Source organism: Halictus rubicundus, chromosome 13, assembly GCF_050948215.1.
Source record: "Halictus rubicundus isolate RS-2024b chromosome 13, iyHalRubi1_principal, whole genome shotgun sequence".
Classification (NCBI taxonomy): Eukaryota; Metazoa; Arthropoda; class Insecta; order Hymenoptera; family Halictidae; genus Halictus; species Halictus rubicundus.
In genome coordinates this window covers 3,824,148-3,848,422 of record NC_135161.1, presented here as the reverse complement: position 1 = coordinate 3,848,422, position 24,275 = coordinate 3,824,148, and the positions used below count along the sequence as shown (strand labels likewise).

At 41.6% G+C, this 24,275-nt stretch overlaps 2 protein-coding genes across 2 annotated transcripts; both read right to left on the bottom strand.

Moving 5' to 3' along the window:
* Positions 1–2,008: 2,008 nt before the first annotated feature.
* Positions 2,009–2,674, bottom strand: LOC143360467 (histone-lysine N-methyltransferase SETMAR-like). Its single transcript, XM_076799326.1, has one exon. The coding sequence runs from the start codon at positions 2,518–2,520 to the stop codon at positions 2,113–2,115; it is 408 nt and encodes a 135-aa protein (XP_076655441.1). The 5' UTR covers positions 2,521–2,674; the 3' UTR covers positions 2,009–2,112.
* A 5,187-nt stretch (positions 2,675–7,861) lies between these two features.
* Positions 7,862–16,589, bottom strand: Mlc2 (myosin regulatory light chain 2). The gene is made up of 5 exons (XM_076799620.1): positions 16,432–16,589; positions 10,582–10,815; positions 9,830–10,013; positions 8,941–9,013; positions 7,862–8,343 (listed from the first exon to the last, which is right to left on the bottom strand). The coding sequence occupies exons 1-5, from the start codon at positions 16,432–16,434 to the stop codon at positions 8,190–8,192; spliced, it is 648 nt and encodes a 215-aa protein (XP_076655735.1). The 5' UTR covers positions 16,435–16,589; the 3' UTR covers positions 7,862–8,189.
* Between the last annotated feature and the right edge of the window lie 7,686 nt (positions 16,590–24,275).

Here is a 24,275-nt window from a genome sequence, read left to right as displayed (position 1 = left end):
TTGATTCATAAGCATGCTTACATAGCACTTACATAGAACGGTCAGTTCGGACAAAAGGATGACTTCTCTCTTCAAATAAATTTGTTTACGAACGAAATACTGCGAAATTCTTAGATAAATCTAATGAACACTTGTGCAAAGTATTCTACATTAATCTTGATTGTTTGTAGGGAGGGACATCTTTCAATTTCTTCGAGATAGAAATAACATCTGTGCGTCTAGTAGTGTTGGTGTCCAAAATTCAATTTATGAATATGTGGCTCAGACATGTAATTTTGAAAATTTTGATAGACGTCAGAAGATTTTGTTAGAAAAATAATTAAACAATTTTCTATCAATTTAGTAAAAAAATGGAAGAACAACGAACGCGATGTTGATAGATTTCTTTTAAAATGTCCCGATTGGTTTGAACAACCACTGTTTGAATTTGAAGGACGCAGTGAAGGTGGACGACCAAAAAAAGGGTTTTCTGAGGCAAGTGACATGATAAATCGCGGGCAAATAGAAAGCCTGTTGACGCAGTACACCCCGGAAGAGTTGGAGTACATAGCACGAGTTGCACACAGAGCATCGGGGAATGAATTTATATCCATGGTATTATATATTGGTAACTGTACACAAAGTGCTCATACAAGGTGCTGATGTGGTAGAAAGCATCCTATTATCCATCGGAAATCTTTCAGAAGATACCCAGGAAGCAACGCATAAGGAATTATGTACGATAATTTCGCGAGTACCACACTCGGAAAATTTCTCGACGGGCCACCAACCAAGATCTCAGTGACCCAAAAGAAGCCATCTGGGGATGTTTTAAACATTTCGGATAATCTGGCAGAATAATGTTTCCAACAAAAGTTAATCGATACTCAGTTATCTATAAATCCCAATAGACAAAAATTTTTTTGATAAAAAATTATGGTCATCTTAATTTTTTAAGTAAATATAAAACTAAGTATTTTTTATTACATATTGTTGTAGCTGATGTTAAGACGAATCTTTTATTTATTGTTAACAAATATAGTAATAATTGGTGTTCAAATTTCAAAATTACAAAAGGTTATTTATATATAACCAAGTTACGTTGAAAGCTTGGCTTTGTAGTTTTTAGTAAGTTATTAAAACATTTGTCTTGTAATGTTCATGAAAATTTTCATAAAAACCATTTAAAAAATATTTATATAATAATTACTGTTCAAAGCAATGTAGTTAATTAATAATAGGAACAAAATGATGTCATCCTATAACAATAACAATACAGTTCTGAACAATGAATTTATTCGCGTATACGTTACATTTATAAAGTACATATTAATATTTGGCTGTTTACAACATTTCGAATTTTGCAGTTAAACATATTCTGTATTGTACGTACAGTTTCATTCATTTGTTATTTATACCCAACATAAAGTTTAACTAATCATAACCGAAATTAGTATTTGAAATCGTTAAAGCGTTTTAGAAAACAATATTCTATTGTATTCGCGAGACTGCAGTGACTATATATATAGCTATTTTTAATTTTAATTCCTACCACTAACGACGCTGTCAGCAGATTTTAGTTCCAGTTGGTAATACAGGATGTGACACGAAAATGGTAATGGGGTTACGTGACCTCAAAAACGTTGGACACGAAAATGCATTGGATGATAGGTCTATCCTTATACCTCGTCTGTGATAGTACTCAAGAACTTCATTAACACTACACCTACAACCGCCGGTCCAAATGACCGGTTCCAGATTTTTTATTTTACAATTACTGAAATTATAAAGATGCTTCCGTGGGAAATGATAAAATAAATATATTTAGTAGAGCATGTATTAAGTGTACCCGAAAGTAATGTCGTCTTTTTAACAAGTTTTTAGTTTTAATCAATGATGTAATCACCCTCGTTATCAACAACCTTTTGCCATCTAGTGTGCAAATTTTTAATGCCGGATCGATAAAAATCAATTGGTTTTTTAAAATATCGGGAGAGGACATTTTGGATATTAGCCAAATTTTCAAATTTTTTGTCACATAGAAAGTGTTGTAGCGATCGGAATAAATGGAAATCCGATGGTGCCTTGTCGGGCGAGTATGATGGGTGAAACAGTACCTCCCACCCCAATTCATTAATTTTTCTTTGGTTTTCTTCTTTTGTTTTCTTCGGACAGATTGTGCGAGATCCAAACACCTGCTCTGCTTACTTTACCAATCTGCTCCAAATGTCTTTGGATGGTCGATTTATGCTGGTTAAGAGTGTTTGACAGTTCCTCGATTGTCTGACACGGATTCGCTTTCACTTCCGCCTTTAACACGTCATTGTCTAAAGTTGTTGGTCTTCTTGATCGATACAAGTCGGAAAGATCAAAATTACCGGGTCTGAACTTAGAAAACCAGCTTTGGCATTTACGAACGTCTAATGCACTTGAATAAACATCGCAAATGTTTTTGATAGTAACAGTTGCGTCATTACCCTTGTGAAACTCAAAAAGCATACAATGCCGAATGTGTACCTCTTCTGGTATTTCGCTGGCCATTTCAATCAAACTTGCAAAAATAAATTCAAGATTTAATTATTTACAAGTAAACAAGTCACTTTAACCTTAAAATGTCTTTGGCACGACTTTAAAGTACACAATTATCTGATAAATGTTAAACAAATACTGACATGCGCAGTAACGACATTACTTTCGGGTACACCTAATATTATGATGCGAACCGCACAAAATCCAAATAAATTCAATCTCGTCATTTTTATAAGACAACATGGTTGAGTTACTTTTACGGTTCGGTAGGTTTAGTGTTAATTTCTAGTTTTGCAATGTAAAGTTTACAATAAAAAACTTGTTACGAGCCTAAGCCAAGCGGCCGGCGAGCGGTTTATAGTTTATAGAAGGATAAGGTTTCCTATTGTTTGTAACGGCCTCGTAACTTTAATATTATAGATTTAATTGATACTACCCGAGCGGTAAGATTGTATAATGTGGGAATGATCCACTAAGAATTGCTGGATCTGAATGGTGAGTTAACATTGTTACGAGCCAGGGCTGCGAGCAGCGCGAGAGGCCGACGAAGGGTTATTACTTTAGGAATATGGTTTCAATTTGTTATTTAGGTATGCGGACGAATCTGATGCGAAATCAGGAAGCCTCTAGGAATGGAGTCAAACGCAGACGAACCCGGAAACATATGGATAAGAATTTGGAGACAAATTTTGGTGCCAAAGTCAAAGGTGTGTCACCCGCGCCCTACCACCCAACGCTCACCACCGAGTGGGGGGCACACGCGGACGTCCCCGCGCCCACACCCTCTTGGCCGAGCCCGGGCCCGCTCGGTGGCCTCCTTCTGCGTCATTACGATTTCAGAGAAGGAGGCCACCGCCATCCACGACTCCGCGCTATCGGCCATGTGGCCGACCACGGCCGCGAGAGGGAGGTTCCACCCTCCCACTGCGGCTCTCAAGACCCAGCGCGGCTCGGCCCACGCCGGGCACTCTGTCGACATCTTCGCCGCAGTGGTGGCACTGCGCCACCTGGGTCGGCTCCCGCCCCATCCTGTGCAGGTACTCCCCAAAGCACCTGTGGCCGGAGAGCACCTGCGTCAGGCGGAAGGTGAACCTTCACCGTCTCCTGCACCATATATCGAATATATGGGCAGCAGGGCCCGGACGGTCGTACGTGTCGTGGAGGCGAACAGTCTCCACCACTCAGCAAACATGTCCGCCCGGACCTCGCGTAACAGAGATCCTCCCCATGCGTAAGCTCCACTCTCGGCAGGCGGCGGAACGAGCAGGCGATGTGATATAACTTCGCCCTCTCCGCCGCCACCAAATGGAACGGTGGAACTACAGTGAGGAGGCCCGCCACCTCGGCGGAGATGGTGCGGTGCCCCTGTATGGCCCGCAAGGCCAGCCGGCGCCGCATTCTTTCCAATAGCGCTTGACTGTCACGGCTGGCCCCGACGCTGTGGTACCTTTTTTTTGTGGGAAAATGCTTTTCGCATGCCCCGGTCCTCTGGGGGAAGCCGGGGTTATGTGGGACTACCCCTGGGGAAAATCCCCAAAAGGCTACCCACTAAAAACCCACGCCCACCTAAGCTAAAGGGGAGGTGCCTGCATCACGCGAGTAATCAACAGAACACCTCCCGGGTTAGCCTTCCCCATGGCCTACACTAGAAGACCCCGGACGGAGGGACCCGCCTGGTGTCCCCATCCCTGGAGCCTTCGGATTGGGCTTCCCAACCCCAGCTCGGTCCACCCACAGCTCCCGGAGTCTTCGTGCCCCGCTCGGAGCCGGTGTCCCGAAGGAACCATCCCCGACCGAGGCAAGAAGACGCCGCCACCGGAAGAAAGGGTTGTCGGAGACGCGATCCGGCACGCCCCGACCCTTCCTACCCAAAACCCCCCACGATTCCCCCTCCCCTAGGGGAGGGACGGACCGACAACCCCCACAAGGGTGGAGCTAAAGTGTCGTCACAACACGGGGGGAGCTACGCCCCCCCCCCGGGGGGCCGGGGTCAGCTCACACCCTGAGCCCCCGAATCCACCGCCCCCAATGGTGGGAGACGCTGTGGTACCATTTTTTTTTTTTTTGTTATCGTGAGGAAATGTTTTATACATACCCCGACTCCCTGGGGGAAGCCGGGGTTATGTGGGATTCTCCCCGGGGGGCGAGCCCCCGGAGACTACCCACTAAAACCTCACGCCCACCTAAGCTACACGGGAGGTGCCTGGATCACGCGAGTACTCAACAGGACACCTCCCAGCTATCATCATGCCCCGGGGGAGGGGTTAACCTCCCCCACTGCCTACGCTATAAGACCCCGGGCGGAGGGACCCGCCCGGTGTCCCCATCCCTGGAGCCTTCGGATTGGGCTTCCCGAGCCCCAGCTCGGTCCACCCACAGCTCCCGGAGTCTTCGTGTCCCGCTCGGGGCCGGTGTCCCGAAGGAACCAGCCCCGGCCGAGACAAGAAGACGCCGCCACCGGAAGGAAGGGCCGTCGGAGGCGCGATCCGGCACGCCCCGACCCTTCCTTTCCCCAAACCCCCCACGTATCCCCCTCCCTAATCGGGGAGGGACGGACCGACACCCCCCTACACCGGGAAACTAACCCGGGGAGTGTCGGCCTATCACGGGGGGAGCTATGCTCCCCCCCGGGGGCCCGGGTCAGCTCACACCCCGGGCCCCCAAGTACGCAGCCCCCAGTTGTGGGGGCGTAACAGGGCGCGGGGAAACTCCCCGCGCCAACCCCACTCCGCCCCCCACCACCGGGGGCACACGTTGACGCGGGGGAGACCCCCGCGCCCTCCCTACCCTCTCCGCCCCCCTCCTGGGGGGCACACGTCGGCGCGGGGGTCGTCCCCGCGCCCACACCCTCCTCGCGGAGCCCGGGTCCCGTTCCCGGGCCCGCTCGGCGGCCTCCTTCTGCTGAATAACTTCATCGCAGAAGGAGGCCACCGCATTCCACGACCCCACGCTGCCGACCATGTGGTCGACCACGGTCGACAGCGCGAGGTCCCACCCGCCCACTGCGGCTCTCAGGACACGGCGCGGCCCGGCCCAAGCAGGGCACTCCTCGAGAGTGTGCCGCGCCGTGTCGACATCTTCGCCGCAGTGGTGGCACTGCGTAGTCGGCTCCCGCCCCATTCTATGCAGGTACTCTCCGAAGCAACCGTGGCCGGAGAGCACCTGCGTGAGGCGGAAGGTCAACCTTCCCCGCCTCCTGCACCATATATGAAATATGGGCAGGAGGGCCCGGACAATCGGACGTGTGGAGGGCGTTAGCAGCGCCCTCCACTCCGATAAACTTTCCGTCCGGGCCTGGCGATTCTGGCCCTCGAGCTCCAACTCCTCCTCGCGCGTGAGTTCCACCCCCGGCGGGCGGCGGAAGGAGCGGGCGATGTGGTATAGCTTCGCCCGCTCCGCCGCCACCACAGTGAAGGGTGGAATCACGGCGAGGAGTCCCGCCGCCTCGGTGGAGATGGTGCGGTACCCCCGTATGACCCGCAAGGCCAGCCGCCGCCGCACTCTTTCAAAAAGCTTGCGGCTGGGCGTGCTGGCCTCGAGCGAGCGGTGCCATACGGGGGCCCCATACAGGGCTATAGACCGCACCACCTCCACATAGAGGCGGCGTACTTTCACATCCGGCCCCCCGACATTCGGCAGCAGCCGCGCCAATGCGGCTGCCGTCCTCTCTAGTCGGGGGCCGAGGAGCTCGAAGTGTCCATCGAATCGCCAGCGGCCGTCTATGACCAGGCCCAGGTACCTCATCCTGGGCCCGATCGAGACGCTGTGGTACCTTACAACTCACCTTAAGGTTACGTGTTACAATCTAAGCCTTGCAAGCTGCGTCTTACCGTTTACGCTTAAATGCTACCGCTTAGGGGATATCTGTCGTTACTGCGGTGTCGTAAGCATCGGTACCGGTTAGCAGGGACACCAGCTTCGCGATCGGTCACTGCATGTGTCCGAGCACGGTTTGTATCGTCACAGCGCGAGTGAGGGTGTCTAAGCCAGGATGGACTGCGGTTACCTGACCGAAACGCCAGTACGTGTCCTCCTCGCGTACGATCATGAGGTCGTTCAGCAGCAGGTTCGGAGATACATCCGTCCACTTACGGAAACGACGCACGGCACTCTTACGGAAGCCGCGGCGATGCCATGCTCGCACGAAGAGCTTCCCGGCATGACATCCCGCGGGGTGCGTACGCTCGGTGGACTTGGTGCACTCGCCGGATAATCCGAAACGAGCAAATCGGCAATTCCGTCGTGCGGTTTATCATAATTTCGCAGCCAACATACCAGGCACATTCCTTTTTGATCGCCGATAAGGCCACGAGGAAGTCCAGGATGGAAACGATTGGCGCCGATGCAGCCATTGCACCATGGTGCTGAATGAATATCGTAAGTATGCAACTTTTTTCAAAGTTCTAAAGAAGATTGGTTAGAAATGTTTAAATGTTTGTTGGTAACTTTATTGGCAGTGGTTCAACATGATGAATACAAATGCAATTCGTTGGTAGGCAACCAAACGAATGAATATTAACAAAGTAATCGAAACTATTTTACAAAATTTACAATTAATCAATATTATAATAGAGATTCACATTATCGACATCCGTCACAGTTATTTTGGTGTGAGACACGAAGCCTCATATGGTGATTGGTCTACTCTTATACCTCGTTTTGCTAAAAGCGACTATTTTAATTATAGTACATTATAATATATTAATTATAATTTGAATAAATTTCTGTTTTTCTATAATGTAATGAAAAATAGTCGCTATCGTTGTAACTAAACTGGCAAGAGTTGCAGTTACTGAAATCGTCGGTAGATGGTGTAACAGATATTTGATAGTTAGGGGGCGCTGTACCAACTGCCCGCTTCAAATCCACTGCCTACATCGTCTAGCACACTCTGCTGACTTTCTGACATTGCCTGGTTTGTCTGACTGGGTAATATTGAGAGTGTATTTCACAAAGGTGAAATGAAATTCCCTTACCGAATTGCAGACTGGCTAATACGGTTCCGTCCACTTGGAAACATTAAAAAAAAAAAGAATATGTCTTAAGTGGACATAACCAAAACGCGTTCCGATAATTTGATCCGTTTATTCTTTTCGGAAATATTTACAATCCTTTTAAGTCTTTAATAGCAAAGTTCTCGCGAGGGATATAAACATGCGAACATCTTAAACTTTATCTCTTCGCTTATGAATCAAAACTTGATAATTCGATATAGGTATGCTTTTGAAATTCTTCTGACATGTTTGTCGCTAGTATCAACGTTTGTTTCGTTAAATAATATGGAATTGCTACACAAAATATATTTGTCCATGTATTTGATGATGATATTCCTGAATAGGTCAAATTGAAACGATTGTTAGAAATTTTTTATGTAATTTTATTATACGAACAATAATGTGGATATTCAAAGCCTCGTTTATCGGCAGATACGTTGTTTTACCTCCAGGAGAATGTTCTGTGATCTTTCATCATTTGTTACTGGACTTTTATTATTTGAAACATTTCCCTCGGAAAAGAAGACATCTACCAGTGAAGAGCAAAGGAAAGGGAATGATTGTGATTACTTTATCGCTGCTTTTCACCCTTTGGAAGCAAATCACACGAGTCTGGCGTTAATGCAAGACTTTGTTTCAATGGTTAAAGGTTTAACAGAAGTTTGTATCATGTTAGATCACTTAAAGTTAATCCTCATCTTCATCGCCCGTACCAGTCAGCATCGCGATAAGACTTTGCGTATCGATGAAACCTTTGTCGTCAATGTACATATTGTCGTATGCATCGTTGACTTCCTTCGCGGTAAATTTGTCACCATAGGTCATCAAGGCATGCCTCAATCTATAAGAAAAGGAGTCGTTTATTTTCGAACCTTTAACATTCTATTTTGAAACCAGGTAATTGATTTTTAGCGTTTCAGGTTTTAAATTGAGTAATATATCAGACATTATTGTCAACAGAATATCTCTGACTTAGATCGTACAAGTTAAGTCATCATACATATGTAAATAAATGTATACTCTAATTTAGACGTACTAAAAGGAGTAACATATTTTAATAAAATCACACTAAGTACAATTATTTAAAACTAGATGCATTAGCTTGTGACACGAAATGTAACGAACTTTCCACTCAACTCAATATAACAATATTTGATAAAATCAATCAAATCGGCACTCAAGCGGCGAAGGCGCCATTCAAAATTACTGTACTACAATTCGAAATAATTTTCACTTTACTAAATTTGTTTGTAATTGGTAAATTGCTGAAAGTTTAAATATGGTTCAAGTAAATGCCTTTAATTTTACTTTTTCTTGTTTGTAAAATGTTTTAAGCCACGTGAAATTTCTGGTTTCGATAAAATTTGTAAGTTTGAAGTCAAAATGGTTTCGATTGCAAGGGGTTAATGCTATGGAACGAATGGAATATGTTACTCACCTTTCGCCATCAATTTTACCATCTACATCAAAGGTGGTGAAGGCAGCTATTACTGTTTCATCATCATCGGTACCTAAAATGACAATTGAAATTAATATTACATGTTTACAGTTGACAGATAGAAGTAACTGTAATATTAAATATTAAAAAATTTTAAACTAAATATCATTTCAAAATGTATACAGGCAGTCTCACAATTGATGGCACACACTTTAAATCAATATAACATTTTTAGAAATGGACCACATGACTTCAATTTTCCTGCTCAGCTAGATAGATTAGTTTACTAGATTATACGTAATAAAAATTTTGGAAAAATTGGGTTTAGTCTGAATTACCAAAGAAATAGAGAAAGTTGTTTTTTATAAATTTATTATTTGGTCTTGTGGCGAAACTTTAAAAAATGTATTTTGCAGATTCACATTAGTTATATATGTGGTAAAAATTTCAGCGAAATTGGTCAATTGATTTATGAGTTATAAACGGTTAAAAATGATGAAAATCGCCGAATAATAGAATAAAAATCGTGAGGAACTGTGATTTTCACCATATTCAATCTTTACAACTCGTAGATCAATTGACCAATTTCGATACAATTTTCAGCATGTATATAACTTATATGTTTCTACAAAACACTTTTTAAAAATTTTCGTTACAAGCCCGAATAATACAAGTTAGAAACAGCAACTTATACTTCTTCTTTCGTTATTCTGACCAAACGTAATTTTTCCAAAATTTTACTACATGTTTAATAAACTAATTCATTTAGCTTGGTAGAAAAACTTGCCGTTCGGCCCATTTATAAAAAAGTTCTGATTTAAAGTGTGTGCCATCAATTATAATACTGATTGTATTATAACAGGAAAATTCTTGTTGAATTGATAGTTACCTGATCCGGACATGCGGGTTGCAAACAGATTAATTAATTGAGTAAAGTTGATTGGGACGGGAACTTCATTTAGCATATCATCAAGTTCCTTGTCAGTGACAAGCCGACCAACTTGGTCGAAAGCCGCACGGAGGTCGTTCTTTCCAATTATACCATCCTTGTCTGCATCCATAAGTTGGAATGCCTGGAAACACGATCATAATAATTAACAGAGTGTCTACTTTATTCGTATATGATATATTTACATGCACATTAAATTATATCTTAGCTTAAGCCAACTTTTCCCCTTATACAAACACTAGTTGGTTACTTTTATACTACGAAATTGAAACTGTAAAGTAATATTATAAATTATAATATTATATTTGCAACTTTCAAATTGTTTTATTATATAAAATTTCTAATCACAATATCACATATACAGCAGGCCTGGGCAATTGGTGGTTCGCGAGCCACATGTGAGTCTTCTTCCCACTCCTGAGACCCACCATGCTCGTATAGAGTGTGGGAGAAGGGGCGGGGGTTAGAATATAGGAGGCTGTTTCCAGGACAGATATAAGCACGTTAGGGTAATATGAAGTCTCCAGTGGTGGGGGAACCTGTACACTGGTGGTGGGGATCGTGAAGCGACGGCGGGGAAGAAGTTGCCCAGGCCTGATATACAGGATGGATCACCTGACGTAATCACCTCAATTATCATATACCTTTCTTTTTATAGCTGTTACATGTGACCGAAATGATCGGGAACTTACCTCTTTGAATTCGGCCACCTGTTTCTGAGTAAACATAGAAAACACGCTGGATCCAGAGCGTTTTGCTTTTCGACTACCACGACTGCTCGCTCTAGTCGAACCAGATTCCTTCGGCGTGCTAGTAGCAGTTGGTGGTTTCTCCTCTGGTGGAGGTGGTGCTGGTTCAGGTTCCGGCGCAGGAGCCGGCGCCGGCTCCTCCTTCTTTTTGGTCTTCTTCTTCTTCTCCTTATCCGCCTAACATTTCAAATGTTTGGTAAATCAATTAGGCGTCTCCATAGTAGAGAAGAGTGGGGGAAACACAGACGTGTAGTAATCGCGAATACGAATATTATAGAAGGTGTCCCAAAAATGTTGTATTTCATTGAAAGGGGAGGTTCCTGGGGTCATTTGAAGTAACCTTTTCCTTTGCGGAAATCTTCTCCGCGCCTATGTTTAGGAGTTTACGAATATATACCATTATAGGGACAGACACTTAATATTTTTAGAGATATTGACGATTAAAATTTCATTGCTCAGTGAAATACAATATTCTTTGAAGGCTACAACAAAAGCCGGCGTGGCGTGGTGGTAGCGTGTCAAGTTTTCACGCAGAAGACCAAGTTCAAGTTCTTCGACTGCCTTGATTTTAAAAAAATTTTATTATATTTTATATGTATGAATCATTTGTCTCAATTCATATGTATATTATTAATTCGAATTAGTTAGATTTCGAATTCGAATTAGTTAAAATTACATTATCTTTATTTTTGAAATAAAATACACGAAACCTGTACTTATTGTATCCATTGAGGGACAAAGAATTCAAAACTAATTGTTACAAGAAAATTCAAAATTTATTATTGCGAACACGAATGGTAAGGAATTGTAACCCGACGTTTTCAAACTGCGTCACGTTGTGTTCTCAAAGGGTTTCCACGATCTCAAAAGCTGTTTTGTTTGTTTCTTCAACAAATACCACTGCTGTACATAACAATAACCGTATTCTAATCTAACTATTCTATTACTGTTAGTAAATAAATAAATCTTAGTTTTAATTATATATGCAATTTTATGCGTGAAATCTAATTGATTGAAATTAATAATATACACGTACATCGAGATAAATGACTCGTAAATATAAAATAAAATAAAATTAAAAAAAAAAGTTCAATTAATCAACAATGTTCTGCAGTAAAGAGCGTTATATGCTACGAATGCAGCGAATGGGCACACGAAAAATCCAATGATGGACAGAACACATCTACAGGCTATTCATGCGACTATTCTAAGAAATAAGTAGTGTTCGTGATTGCCCCATACTCTGTTCGCGATTACCCCACGATAGTTAAGAGGATGTTGCCACGATAGTAATCACAAACACCAACGGTTTTATTTTTCATTAAAAATTGAATTCAGTTTAAAATTTTATTAAAGTCAATTATAGAAATATGTAAACGCATAATATGCCATAAGCAATAATGAAAATATTACTTTTCTACAATAATATTTTGTTTTCATAAGGTGTTCCTAATTCCCACACTCTTCCCTACCTATAAAAACTAATGTAAGTAGTATATAAACATGATTTTCAAGTGGTTATCAACAGACTACGAGTTTTAATACAAATCTTAAACCTCTTACCACTTCATCTACTACAGCTTCATTTATAGTGGATGTGACAAGTATATGAACATTAATTTTTGGATTCTTGAAAAGTTGTCAATATTTCAACTGTAATAATTTCATTAAAAAAAAACAGTATAATGAGTCGTTTTAAAGCTTGAAGCCTCTACTTTCACAGCCTATAGTTCAACCGATATAATATCGGTTCTCAAGAACCGTAACCGTAACCGATATAAGCCAGAACCGATATTCTCATAACAGTTATAACATCATTTCGGTTGTCGGTGGTAACTGTTGCAAGAACCGGAATCGATATCATAACCGTTTTCAACCCCTGCTTTTAAACGCCCTTATTTTTAAAACTATGTGTTTTACTAACTTGAAATTTCAACCACATTTCAAATAAATATCTTCCAAATATAATGAACTAACAATGTAAAACATTTTTTCATTTTATTAACAAAATAAAAAAATCAGAAATCAGAAAAAAAGAAATCAGAAATTTTTTATGATCTCCGATTTTTGATTTTCTATTTTCTAACGACAGCCATTTTGAACACTCAAATCAATTTGTTATCCTAATATTAGTTCTGCAAACGTGTTGTATCTGTATAATGAACACTGAACTTTTATTTTAACACTAGATTTACCGGACGCGTTCTAGTATGTTCAGTTTAAGATTATTGAGATTGTAAAAATACATCTATGAGGAATTATACTACAAAATGGACACATTCTCGTTATTTTTATAAAGTAATGTAAAATAGCCACGTTTAGCGTTTCGTAAGTCTAGTTTTCAATCTAAAGAAAGTATTAAACATTATTAAACACCATATATGTAATGGCGTACCAAAAGACTACACTCTCTACTCCAAATATATGGCCTATAATTGTCCCAGAACATAATTGTTCGCTGTTCTTTTCTACGTCCGGCAGTGGATCAAAGAATAGTATCTTCTAGCCGACAATTGTCCCTGGCCAGACCCGTGTTTTGTACAATTATCGAGCAGACACTATTTTTATTAAATCTCTAACGTTCCAGAAAAAAGTTCTTAAAGAGGCCTCTACTTTAATAGACACAAGTGAATCACATGTGTTTACAGCAAATATGTTTATTTAAATCCTAGTATGCTAAAAATGTATGGAGTTCGTGAACTGATGTAAGTTAATAAATATAAATTTTCTTTGTTTGTTACATAACAAATTCCGAGTGGGTAGAAGTATAAAAATTTTCTTCTGATATTGATTCTTGTATTACGATATGAAAATGAGTATTTGAAAACTATTAAAAAACTTCTCTACTATTCCAATTTTCTTTTCATTAAATCAACAGTGCTCTGGATACTTAACCTGCGTTACTCATATCACTGACAATGACTGATTATGTATACCGAATGCGTCTATGGCGTCTTTGACGTTAACGATTGCTTTTCGTTGGATAGTATTATTCGATTTCGACGACACAGCGTATTTGGATAAAATTCGCAGAAAGTTCATAATAAAACCTAAAAGGAGGTGTTATGCGAGAAAATAATAATGGAATAGGAAATTAGTTGGCTCTAATTAAGCTCTAATCGAGCTAAGATTGACGTCAGACTGGATTCATTCCCGTTACCGTGGCGTCAATAATAAACAAAAATCACTTCCTATTCAATTCTACCTACTTACACCATACATTTTTTTATTGTCTGTTATCCTATGCCGTTAGTTTTTTCTTTTTTTTTTTTTTGTAGCCCGACATATATTTTGGAATTTACAATTTGGGTAAAACTTTGGGAACTGCTCTGCTTTAGATCTAGAAGCGCATTTCCATATTTTTCCTTTTTCGTAGATTATTTTTCAAATCGAGATACGCTATTTCTCTACACGATCTTAAACGACCACACTTTAATGCAGAAAATCTCTAATTTTCTGTTTATAAAGCTTTGCGAGGTTCTAGATTAATACGTCAAATTATTACCTCATTGTTAGAACAGTTATTGGAAAATGAATATGTATATATTGAACAGAAAAATAACTTTGTTTAAATGCGTAATAAAAGAAAAGTAAGTAGATTTAGTTAATATATTTATCTAAATAAAAATATATTTTTCACATATGACAAAGAACTTTCAACTATGGGGAAGAAAAATGAAAGCAATTTATATAGAATGAATTATCACGCAAAAGTTATAATAAATTACATAAATTTTATTTAATGTATCCGTTTATAACACTCTTAATTTACTTATGTATTTAAATTAAAAAATAATGTTTCTATTTATATATATAATATATTAATATATTCATAATTGTACTTATATAACTTGTAGAAATATTACTGTTCAACCACTGCTTATCCCAATTCAAACTTCCAGAGAGACAATTACAGATATCGAAGTTATTCATTTTAAATAACTGAGGTAATAGTTTGCAATTCGGTATAGCACATTGAAATTGACAACAAACTTAACTTTACCACCAAAATTAAGATTAATTACGTATCTACATACGCAGGCGTGAAAACCTCGTCCATCATTATAAAATACAAAACTCTTGATATAAAATGTTTATAATACAATAAAAATAAAAAGAAAAAGATATTTTTAACTTAAGGAAATTGTATACGTAATTAATGAAATCTGTTTGTACGTTTGAATATCAAATTGTACAGGAAAAAGCTTTTGTAGATGTAACAGTTAAATAATAATGTCGTGACATAACAATTATCTAATATTCCGGTAATGCCGAGTTAACGTAAGCATCGTCGAGGAAAATTTGGAAGGCGTTACTCATAAGGACTAATAATAGAATCTTTCTATCACCCGTGACTGAAAAGAAGCCAAGACATATATAGACCGTTTTACTCGTAGCCGCCTCTCGAGTTACTACAGTTACGTAATTTTCTTATTTTCGCGATATGCGCGACGATCTCGCAAACCGCTAGTATACAGAGTAAACGATTAGGCTACGATTACGTTTGCCCAATGTAACCCTCCAATATATAGCATACATTATATATAGCACATATTAGCTAAAACTACTTTATTCGTTATCAATTTATTGGAACATATTGATGATTTACTTATTCCTTTCAATGTCTATGCGTTAAGAATATTTAATGCTAATAGTAAAACGCTTGATAATCATTTTTATAGTTACAACAAACGAGTAACATTCCAGTTTTTTTTCATTTTGTTTGAAGTAACGTGCAAACGTTTCCGCAAAGCTGACTCGATATTAGAACTCAAAACACTAGCCTGCCCCCCCCCCCCTTTTGAAAATTGTACACTACGCAAACTTCATTTTTCAAGTTTTTGATGACATAATTTCTTTTTACCGCATAAATGAAGTTACATCTTTGCGAGGGGTGAAAACAACGGACAGAAACTCGGGAGAGGTGACATAATTTCACTTTTACGGGACGAATGTTTTTTGAAAACATCGTAGGAGACGCAGCCCAAGTCCATTAAGATGAGAAAATGCCTCGTCGTGCTTGTTCCAAAACTTGAACTTCCTTGTTCCTTGAACTTGATACAAATAAATTACAGGTTAAGTTGATCTTTTCAGATTAGAATGTTACGCGAAGTCTGAAGAGCAATTGGACCTGGGCACCATCATCCGCGAATCAAGAAGGCAGATTATTTCACCGAAAACTCAATAGTATTGTATTTTTGTACGATTAATAGGATACGCTGGAACATATTTGAAAACATGAATTTTAATAAAAAAAAAAAAGAAACTACATGAAACTTCGAACGAAAAATAAAATTTCCATTAAGTCAGGACCGAAAAGCTGAGAGTGCGAACGTGTTCAGACCGCAATTGTAAGGAAAGCCAGGATTTCAAGAAACGTAATGCGCGCAAAGAATGGGATTCACTGATAGACGCAACCATAATGTTCAACTATGAATCTAACGAAGAGCACTGTTTTTCACTCCCTAAACACAATTCCCGACGTTCCTGGTGCAAGTTTGCACTCTGACGGATTCATCACTCAGTTTGGGGCACAGTTTACCGCGTTTCATCGAGTCGTTAAGAATCTTAGGCCCGTGCGTAATCTTTCCACCACTAGTCACAAGTATGTATTCGATATCGAACATTCTCGATTTCTCGTTTTCGCAGCATTTCACTGGTATTTCTTTTCTTTTCTTTTTTTTTTTACAAGACATTCGACGAATATTTCTCGCAATATTCCGCGATATGATCGTATTGTATGCTTCAAACGAAAGTCACAATGGCGTCGCGGTACACGCGGCACCTACTTACCATGTCTACAGTTGGTTTGTAAGAGGATGGTACGAGATGGTCACGACGAACCAACTGTCCAAGTCATAGAGGTGAACTTGTCTAAGTAACTTTGGTAGATCTCCCCCACTACAGGGCCGGTGCTTGAGCAGGGGTGTCTTGCCCGGGTACAACGCCAACGCCTATCTGACCATATTTAGTGCGAGCCACCTCAAAATAGCAACCCTTTCGATGTTTCGACTAAAACAGTTTGCTCAGGATTGTACGACCGACGACGTCTCGTCGCTGCGGCCCTTTTTCACAGTAACCATAGGCTTCTTACTCACGAAAATATGAGTCAAGGGTACCCCGGAAGAGAATGCCTACCGATAATCTGTGCTCTTCGAATTTTCCGCGTTTCAACGTGCAACCACGAACAAATTCTTTTATCCCGACTTAACCGACTAGCTCTCTCTCTTATCCTGATTATCTGATCCTCTAATTCGGTCTGCTGTAAATATAATACAACTGAATAATCTATCAGGGCTTCCTCGAAGTGACAGTGTAGCCAAATAAAGTATTTTAATATTACATAAGACATCTACAAAATGGTGAAGAGGCATCGAAAAAATCGATCTCAATTTTTCTTTTTTGATCGATGATGCAATTTATAAGAAATTCTGAAAAAAATTAAGAACAATGGTTTCAACAATATCTCATTACTGAATTTTTATAAAACTGGTATCTACGAAACTTCACTGCGAAATATGCATTTTTTTAGAATTTCTGGAGATTTCCAATTGTTTTAAACATGTTCGCATGATCCGAAAAATCTCAAAAAATACACGGTAATAATCACGATGAGACACGACTAACATGATAATATAAACGTGGTAATCTTAAAACTCCAATATAAAATCGGAAATTTTATGCTTCCAGATGTTTTTAAAAATCAATTTGAAATAATTCACTTGTCATGTGTGCTATTAGGTAGAATGTTCATAAATTTTTTAATAATTTTTTGTTGAGCAAAACAGAAGAAATAGACCATAATTCATTAAACCGTGCTCAGCCTGTAACTACCCTTGTGGTAGGGGTACCGACTTGAAACTTGTCACAGAAAAATTTTGATTACTAATTCGTATACTTCGCGAGAATTTCCGGTGCCTGTGTATACACATATGTGCGCGCGCACACCAATGTTCAAAGTGCTTGGTTACCATAAATAACTGTCCGATATTCGAGAACAGAAAACATCGGCACATATAAAATGCATCGTTCAATTTCCAGGACTGTAACATCAAATATTAGCAGTCCACTCGTTATATTTTTTAAATTAACAAGAAAATTCTTCCCCCCCCCCCCCAATATAAAACTAAACATTTTCTTCTAGATAACACTAAATTTTTTATTGCACTCGTTATGACAATTTTATAAAAATTGTTTGCGATACACAGAAACGATGTATAAAACTGTTTTATGGCATTGCTATTAAATTGTCTCATTTATAGGTCGAGTGTCGTTCATTTTTACACTTGGCAAAAATTGTATAAAAATTAGTTAAACAGTTAGTGAAAACTGTGTCCTAAATTCCATAGGTTATGGCAACATAGAGAATGGGTGACATAAATAGGTAAAAAAGATAGTAAACTGATACTAAGGAAGAAAACAATAATTATTTTTAGTAGTTCTATATTAAGAAACCCTCCTACCCGGAGGGATTAGTATTTATGCGCGGCTTATAAAAGTACTTCCCGATGTATGCATATATATTTATACACAACCTACATACATATGTTCTCTTTAATAGTAAATTGTTATAATATCATCAATGATTGCTTTGATCGTTCATAACCAACATCGACATAAATATATATGTGTTACATATTCGGATTTGAAGATTTTGATTTATTGAGTATTGACTTTTATGGAATTCCGAATCATTATCATTACCAGATGATGACACGATTAACTCCATCCTATTAATTAATTACTACATGGTAACTACGGTACAAAGGCTGTCACAATTATTTTCGTGGAATTGTTCACATGGAAAACACAATTTGTTTTCAAGTATTATGTTCTACATTGATAACAATGGATAACAGGATGAGACCTTACATTAAGCAATATTCCATCTATGAAATATTTTTCAATTAAATATTCTTCAATTGTGAATAATTTTTTCCTTTTCTAATTAAGTATTCACATAATTGAAAGATGACTAGCGTGTCACTACTATTAAAAAAAAAACGGTAGAATTACATTATGAAGAATGCGACAAGTTCTAAAAGTAAAGGAATTCAGATACGTATGCTCACATTTTCAGCAAACATTTTCGACATATTCGACTTTTAGGCGGGAAAATCTAGTGTAGCGAGATGAATGAAATCGCTTTTTTTTGCAGAAATCGTTACTGTAACTCTTTACATATACAGAGTGATTCAACTAAGTGTGCCACCTACACTGATGAACTAACTAGTTAGCCAAATGCTGTTTGGCACTTTTGTGTCTAATATTGTTTGAATAATTCATTTTTTATTGTAAAACTTTTCGTAAAAACGTAACTACTCCCTTCACTTTTTCATTTTATGATCTGAATGTAATAGATTTATGCCAAGGGCGTGTTTATAAATGAACTGAAAATTTTATGCATTTATGGCAAAATAATGGACGACTAAACAGTAAAACTGTAAAGACGTTAGAACAATTTAAAAATGTTGTTACACTATTTTCGTCTTATTGAAACTATTGAAAAAAAGAGTACATTCTCGTCTAATTATACCACGATTTCTTACAATCGAATTGGAAAATATTTATTTTGCACAAAATCTTGCTATCTATTCATAAGGTAGACGAATATGCAGGGTGGTCCACTAAAGTTGACCACCTTGAATATTTCTGTTATTTGTAGTAATATGAAAGAATGATATGTACAAAATTTGCATGGTATAGTAGGAAGAAATGTTGTGATGCAAACATCATTTATATGGGTGGAGGTGGGTCGGAGGTTCAAGGTCACCTTGATTTCTTTAAATGAAATAACCTACCATTTATATCATGCATCAATAGAGTACTAAATTCTCTGTAAAAATGCACTGACCTTCATATGTCCTAAACCTAATAGTTAACGAGATATTGTCGAAATAGAATAAATATAGAATGAATAAATAAACACATATGCTACGAGTGTTGTTGAAGATAAATTCATTTTCCAACACGAAAACGCTATGGTTCATACTGTAAAAGTAGCGAAGAAATGCTTTTCCTAAAAAAAAGAATAACCGATTGGAGAGAACTCCCCGCTTTGAAGGAAGTCGCTGCATGACCGACCGGGGAGATGGGAGATATTCCTCAGTATGAATCACTGGAGGCACCGACAATATACTGTTAAAGACTGCCAGCATTACGGGAGATTGTGTAACTCGAATAATACGGTGTTCTCTAACGCCCTCTAAGATATATTGTAGCTGGATTAAGAAACAAAGAGCCACCGACGGTATCTTGTCGGTGCAGAAGGCTACTGAGGAAATTTTCGTCGGTGAGAAGGCGAATCATCACGTAACCATATCGATTATTACCAAATGTTACATTCTCCGACATTCTTTTTTTTTTGTTCTTGGTGATTATAATAGAGAGGAAATGAGAGTGCTCACGTCCGGGGTTTCAGCACAGACGAGGTATAAGAGTAAACCAATCACTATATGGGATTTCGTGACTCACGATCTGAAATACCGACATCGTTAACAACAACTAGATTTCTTACGCCCTCTACGCTGACGAACGATAAATGTTGCTACTAGATCCACGAGAAGCTTAGACCATATACCTATAATAAATGGAGGGACCTCCGTTCAGAGGAATATGGCTTTTAAACCACATATATCAATTTTATAATAGGAACTTTTGAAAGTTCAGAAGTAAATTTCAATTCGAAAAACGAAAAAGCCTAATCAAAAATAAATGTAGCAAAATTGGGACGCAACGACCTATAAGCTAGGGGTGCCCCGGGTTCGCAAATACCCGTACTCACCCACGGGCCCCACCCGTGAGTGAGCCCCTGGGGGGCCTCCGATCGGAGGAATACCAATTTTAAGCAAAAAATATCAATTTTAAGAAAAGGAACTTTTGAAAAGTTCAGAAGCAAACTTCAATTAGAAATCCAGAAAAAAGTTGATGATGTTCATTGAATGACAAGGTAATCCGAAACAAAAAATGTGTGTTTCGGTTAATAATGAAAGGAGCATACCAAGAAGGTGAAGGTGGTTCCAGGTTAAACAAGGAAAGCATTGCAGGCTCCTTGGCCCGTCCCGAGCTAATCTAAAGTAAATTCAAACACAATTCAACGAAATGTACAAGTTTTTATAATTACCAAGTCTTAAATTCTATTTTACAATGTTATCGCAAATTTGTAAATTATGTGCAGCTATTAGCTCGATATTATTCTCTATTTGTAAGATACTAGAAGCTCTTACAAATAGAGAATAATAGCAATTGCCCAGGTCTCACCACGAGGAGGTTGCTGCACAAGAGACCCGAAAGGATGCCAGAAGGAATTCAATACGCTTCCTTCTGACTCCCTTTCTTACAACGACGATGTACAATCTTATAAACTAAATTTCGCAGATCGCTAAATGGATGAGATTAGTTTTCCACAAAAAGAAAAGTTCACTTTTCCATTTAGCGTATGTCGAGTAATTATTGCGGGGCAAAAGGTATCAAAAACGAATCAGGCAGAAGGCTCTGATTCTTTCAAAGAGAGAAACAAAACCGAACCAGAGCAGAAGGCTCTGGTTCGAGAGTGACGTGACGCGTACAATGTTTGCAGAGCTTTCTGCCGACCAGTATACGATACCCGACGCTCCACACGGAGAATGATGAACAGAAACGCCTCCACCTTTTGGTACATCAACCTAACCCCAACTAGCCGCCACGAGCAATGCTGACGCGACAAGGCGACGAAGAGACTTATGGAGAATGAAACCCCTGCTCCCGGCGCGAGCCACGCCAGCGTTGACATGACTTAGGCAGACATTTTACGAAGGAAGGGTTCTACCTGGCGAGTACTGCTCCCTGACCATCATTTCTCAGTGCATCCACGCCGAATCTCGCAACGTGGACCGGTTCAAAACTTGCAAGCAAGATCGAATTAACGATCGAGTCGAGCAAAGTGATGTTAGGGCAATAGTTACTCGACATATTTACAACGACGATCTTAAGAATTAAACTAATTCTAACTTACAATTATTTCGATGTCTTCGTCGATGCGTTGTTTGATGTAGTCTCTTCGTTCGACGACCAAGATGCTCAGCTGTTGGATTTCAGCTGAAACAGACTAACAATAATTAGACACTATGTTGTTGACGTCTTTGTTCGTTGTCGATATTGCTGACGTCTTCGGTCGATATGTTGTCCTCCGTCGATGACAAAGATGATGAGCTGTCGTACTCCAGCGGAAGCAGACAAATCATAATTAGTCACAATTCCATAGAGGTACAAAAATAGAAGGAAACGATGAAAAGAAGACGAAACGTTAACATTAAGAAACGACGAAATACAACTCTAAACCCCGTACACGAGTACGGCCTACCTAACACGCACAAGAGTGCGAATCTAACCAGCTCACGAGAGCCAACCTAACACCAGCTCACGAGAGCCAAGCTAACACCTCACGCGAGTGCGGCCTAACCGACAAGAATTCAACAAGAGTAGTTGAAGTCAGAACTTCAAACTACTGAAATGGCGCTTCGGGTCACCCCGGGTTCGCCAATACCCGTACTCACCCACGGGACGCACCCGATCGGATGACCTCCGATCGGAGGAATACCAATTTTATGTAAAAAATAAAATATAATATAATTTCAAGGAGAGAAATTTTTGAAAAGTCCCGACGCATATTCGAATTAAAAACACAGAAATAATAATTGACCGCATTCGTTGAATGAACACGAATTCCAAAACAGAAAGTGTATATTTGAATTGTTACTTACAAAGAGCTGCTGAAAGTTGATCAAGGTGAGCGATGACAGCTTCCAAGGACCTCGCCGTCTCCAAGAAGCCCACCCCGAGCTAGCTTAAGGTGGACCAGGGAAATTTTAAATGACCGTTGGTCCACCTTAAGCTAGCTAAAGGTATACCAAGATCGGCCAGTAATGTCCAGTGAAGCTCTGGAGGATCCTTGGTCAACTGGAAGGTAGGCAAGAGTGGGCCGGGGTGGTCAAGGTGGGCCAAGGCAGCTCCAAGGTTCGTCTCGGGTGTGGCGGCTACCCCGTGGTCAAGATCTCCGGATTCGCGTCGCTGAAACCTCCGTCGCGATCGGGCCCAGGATGAGGTACCTGGGCCTGGTCATAGACGGCCGCTGGCGATTCGATGGACACTTCGGGCTCCTCGCCCCCCGACTAGAGAGGACGGCAGCCGCATTGGCGCGGCTGCTGCCGAATGTCGGGGGGCCGGATTTGAAAGTACGCCGCCTCTATGTGGAGGTGGTGCGGTCTATAGCCCTGTATGGGGCCCCCGTATGGCACCGCTCGCTCGAGGCCAGCACGCCCAGCCGCAAGCTCTTAGAAAGAGTGCGGCGGCGGCTGGCCTTGCGGGTCATACGGGGGTACCGCACCATCTCCACCGAGGCGGCGGGACTCCTCGCCGTGGTTCCATCCTGCCATATTGTGGCGACGGAGCGGGCGAAGCTATACCATATCGCCCGCTCCTTCCGCCGCTCGCCGAGGGTGGAACTCACGCGCGAGGAGGAGTTGGAGCTCGAGGGCCAGAATCGCCAGGCCCGGACGGAAGCTTTTTCGGAGTGGAGGGCGCTGTTGGCGACCTCCACACGTCCGATTGTCCGGGCCCTCCTGCCTATATTTTATATATGGTGCAGGAGGCGGGGAAGGTTGACCTTCCACCTCACGCAGGTGCTCTCCGGCCACGGTTGCTTCGGAGAGTACCTGCACAGAATAGGGCGGGAGCCGACTGCGCAGTGCCACCACTGCGGCGAAGATGTGGACACGGCGCGGCACACTCTGGAGGAGTGCCCAGCTTGGGCTGAGCCGCGCCGTGTCCTTAGGGCTACGGTGGAAGGGTGGGACCTCTCGCTGTCGACCGTGGTCGACCACATGGTCGACAGCGTGAGGTCGTGAAAGGCGGTGGCCTCCTTCTTCGATGATGTTATTAAGCAGAAGGAGGCCGCCGAGCGGGCCCGGGAGAGAGACCCGGGCTCCGCGAGGAGTATTTGGGCGTGGGGGCGACCCCCGCGCCGACGTGTGCCCCCCAGGAGGGGGGCGGCGACGGCTGGGAGGGCACGGGGGTCTCCCCCGCGTCAACATGTGCCCCCGGTGGTGGGGGGCGGAATGGGGTTGGCCCTGTTATGCCCCCACCATTGGGGGCGGCGAACTTGGGGGCCCGGGGCGTGAGCTGACCCGGGCCCCCGGGGGGAGCATAGCTCCCCCCGTGATAGGCCGACACCCCCCGGGTTAGTTTCCCGGTGTAGGGGGGTGTCGGTCCGTCCCTCCCCGATTGGTACTGGGTGAGGAAGGGTCGGGGCGTGCCGGATCGCGCCTCCGACGGCCCTTCCTTCCGGTGGCGGCGTCTTCTTGCCTCGGCCGGGGCTGGTTCCTTCGGGATACCGGCTCCGAGCGGGGCACAAAGACTCCGGGAGCTGTGGGTGGACCGAGCTGGGGCTCGGGAAGCCCAATTCGAAGGCTCCAGGGATGGGGACACCGGGCGGGTCCCTCCGCCCGGGGTCTTATAGCGTAGGCAGTGGGGGAGGTTAACCCCTCCCCCGGGGTATGATGATAGCTGGGAGGTGTCCTGTTCAGTACTCGCCTGATCCAGGCACCTCCCCTTTAGCTTAGGTGGGCGTGAGGTTTTAGTGGGTAGTCTCCGGGGGTTCG

What these genes read in the sequence shown, in the direction of transcription:
- LOC143360467 (XM_076799326.1), bottom strand. Translation starts at nt 2,520, where the DNA reads ATGGCCAGCGAAATACCAGAAGAGGTACACATTCGGCATTGTATGCTT.
- Mlc2 (XM_076799620.1), bottom strand. An exon ending in AGGTGGCCGAATTCAAAGAG is followed by an intron (nt 10,014 to 10,581) that starts GTAAGTTCCCGA and finishes TCGTGTTTCCAG; the next exon opens with GCATTCCAACTTATGGATGC. An exon ending in GGTAAAATTGATGGCGAAAG is followed by an intron (nt 8,344 to 8,940) that starts GTGAGTAACATA and finishes CTTTTCTTATAG; the next exon opens with ATTGAGGCATGCCTTGATGA.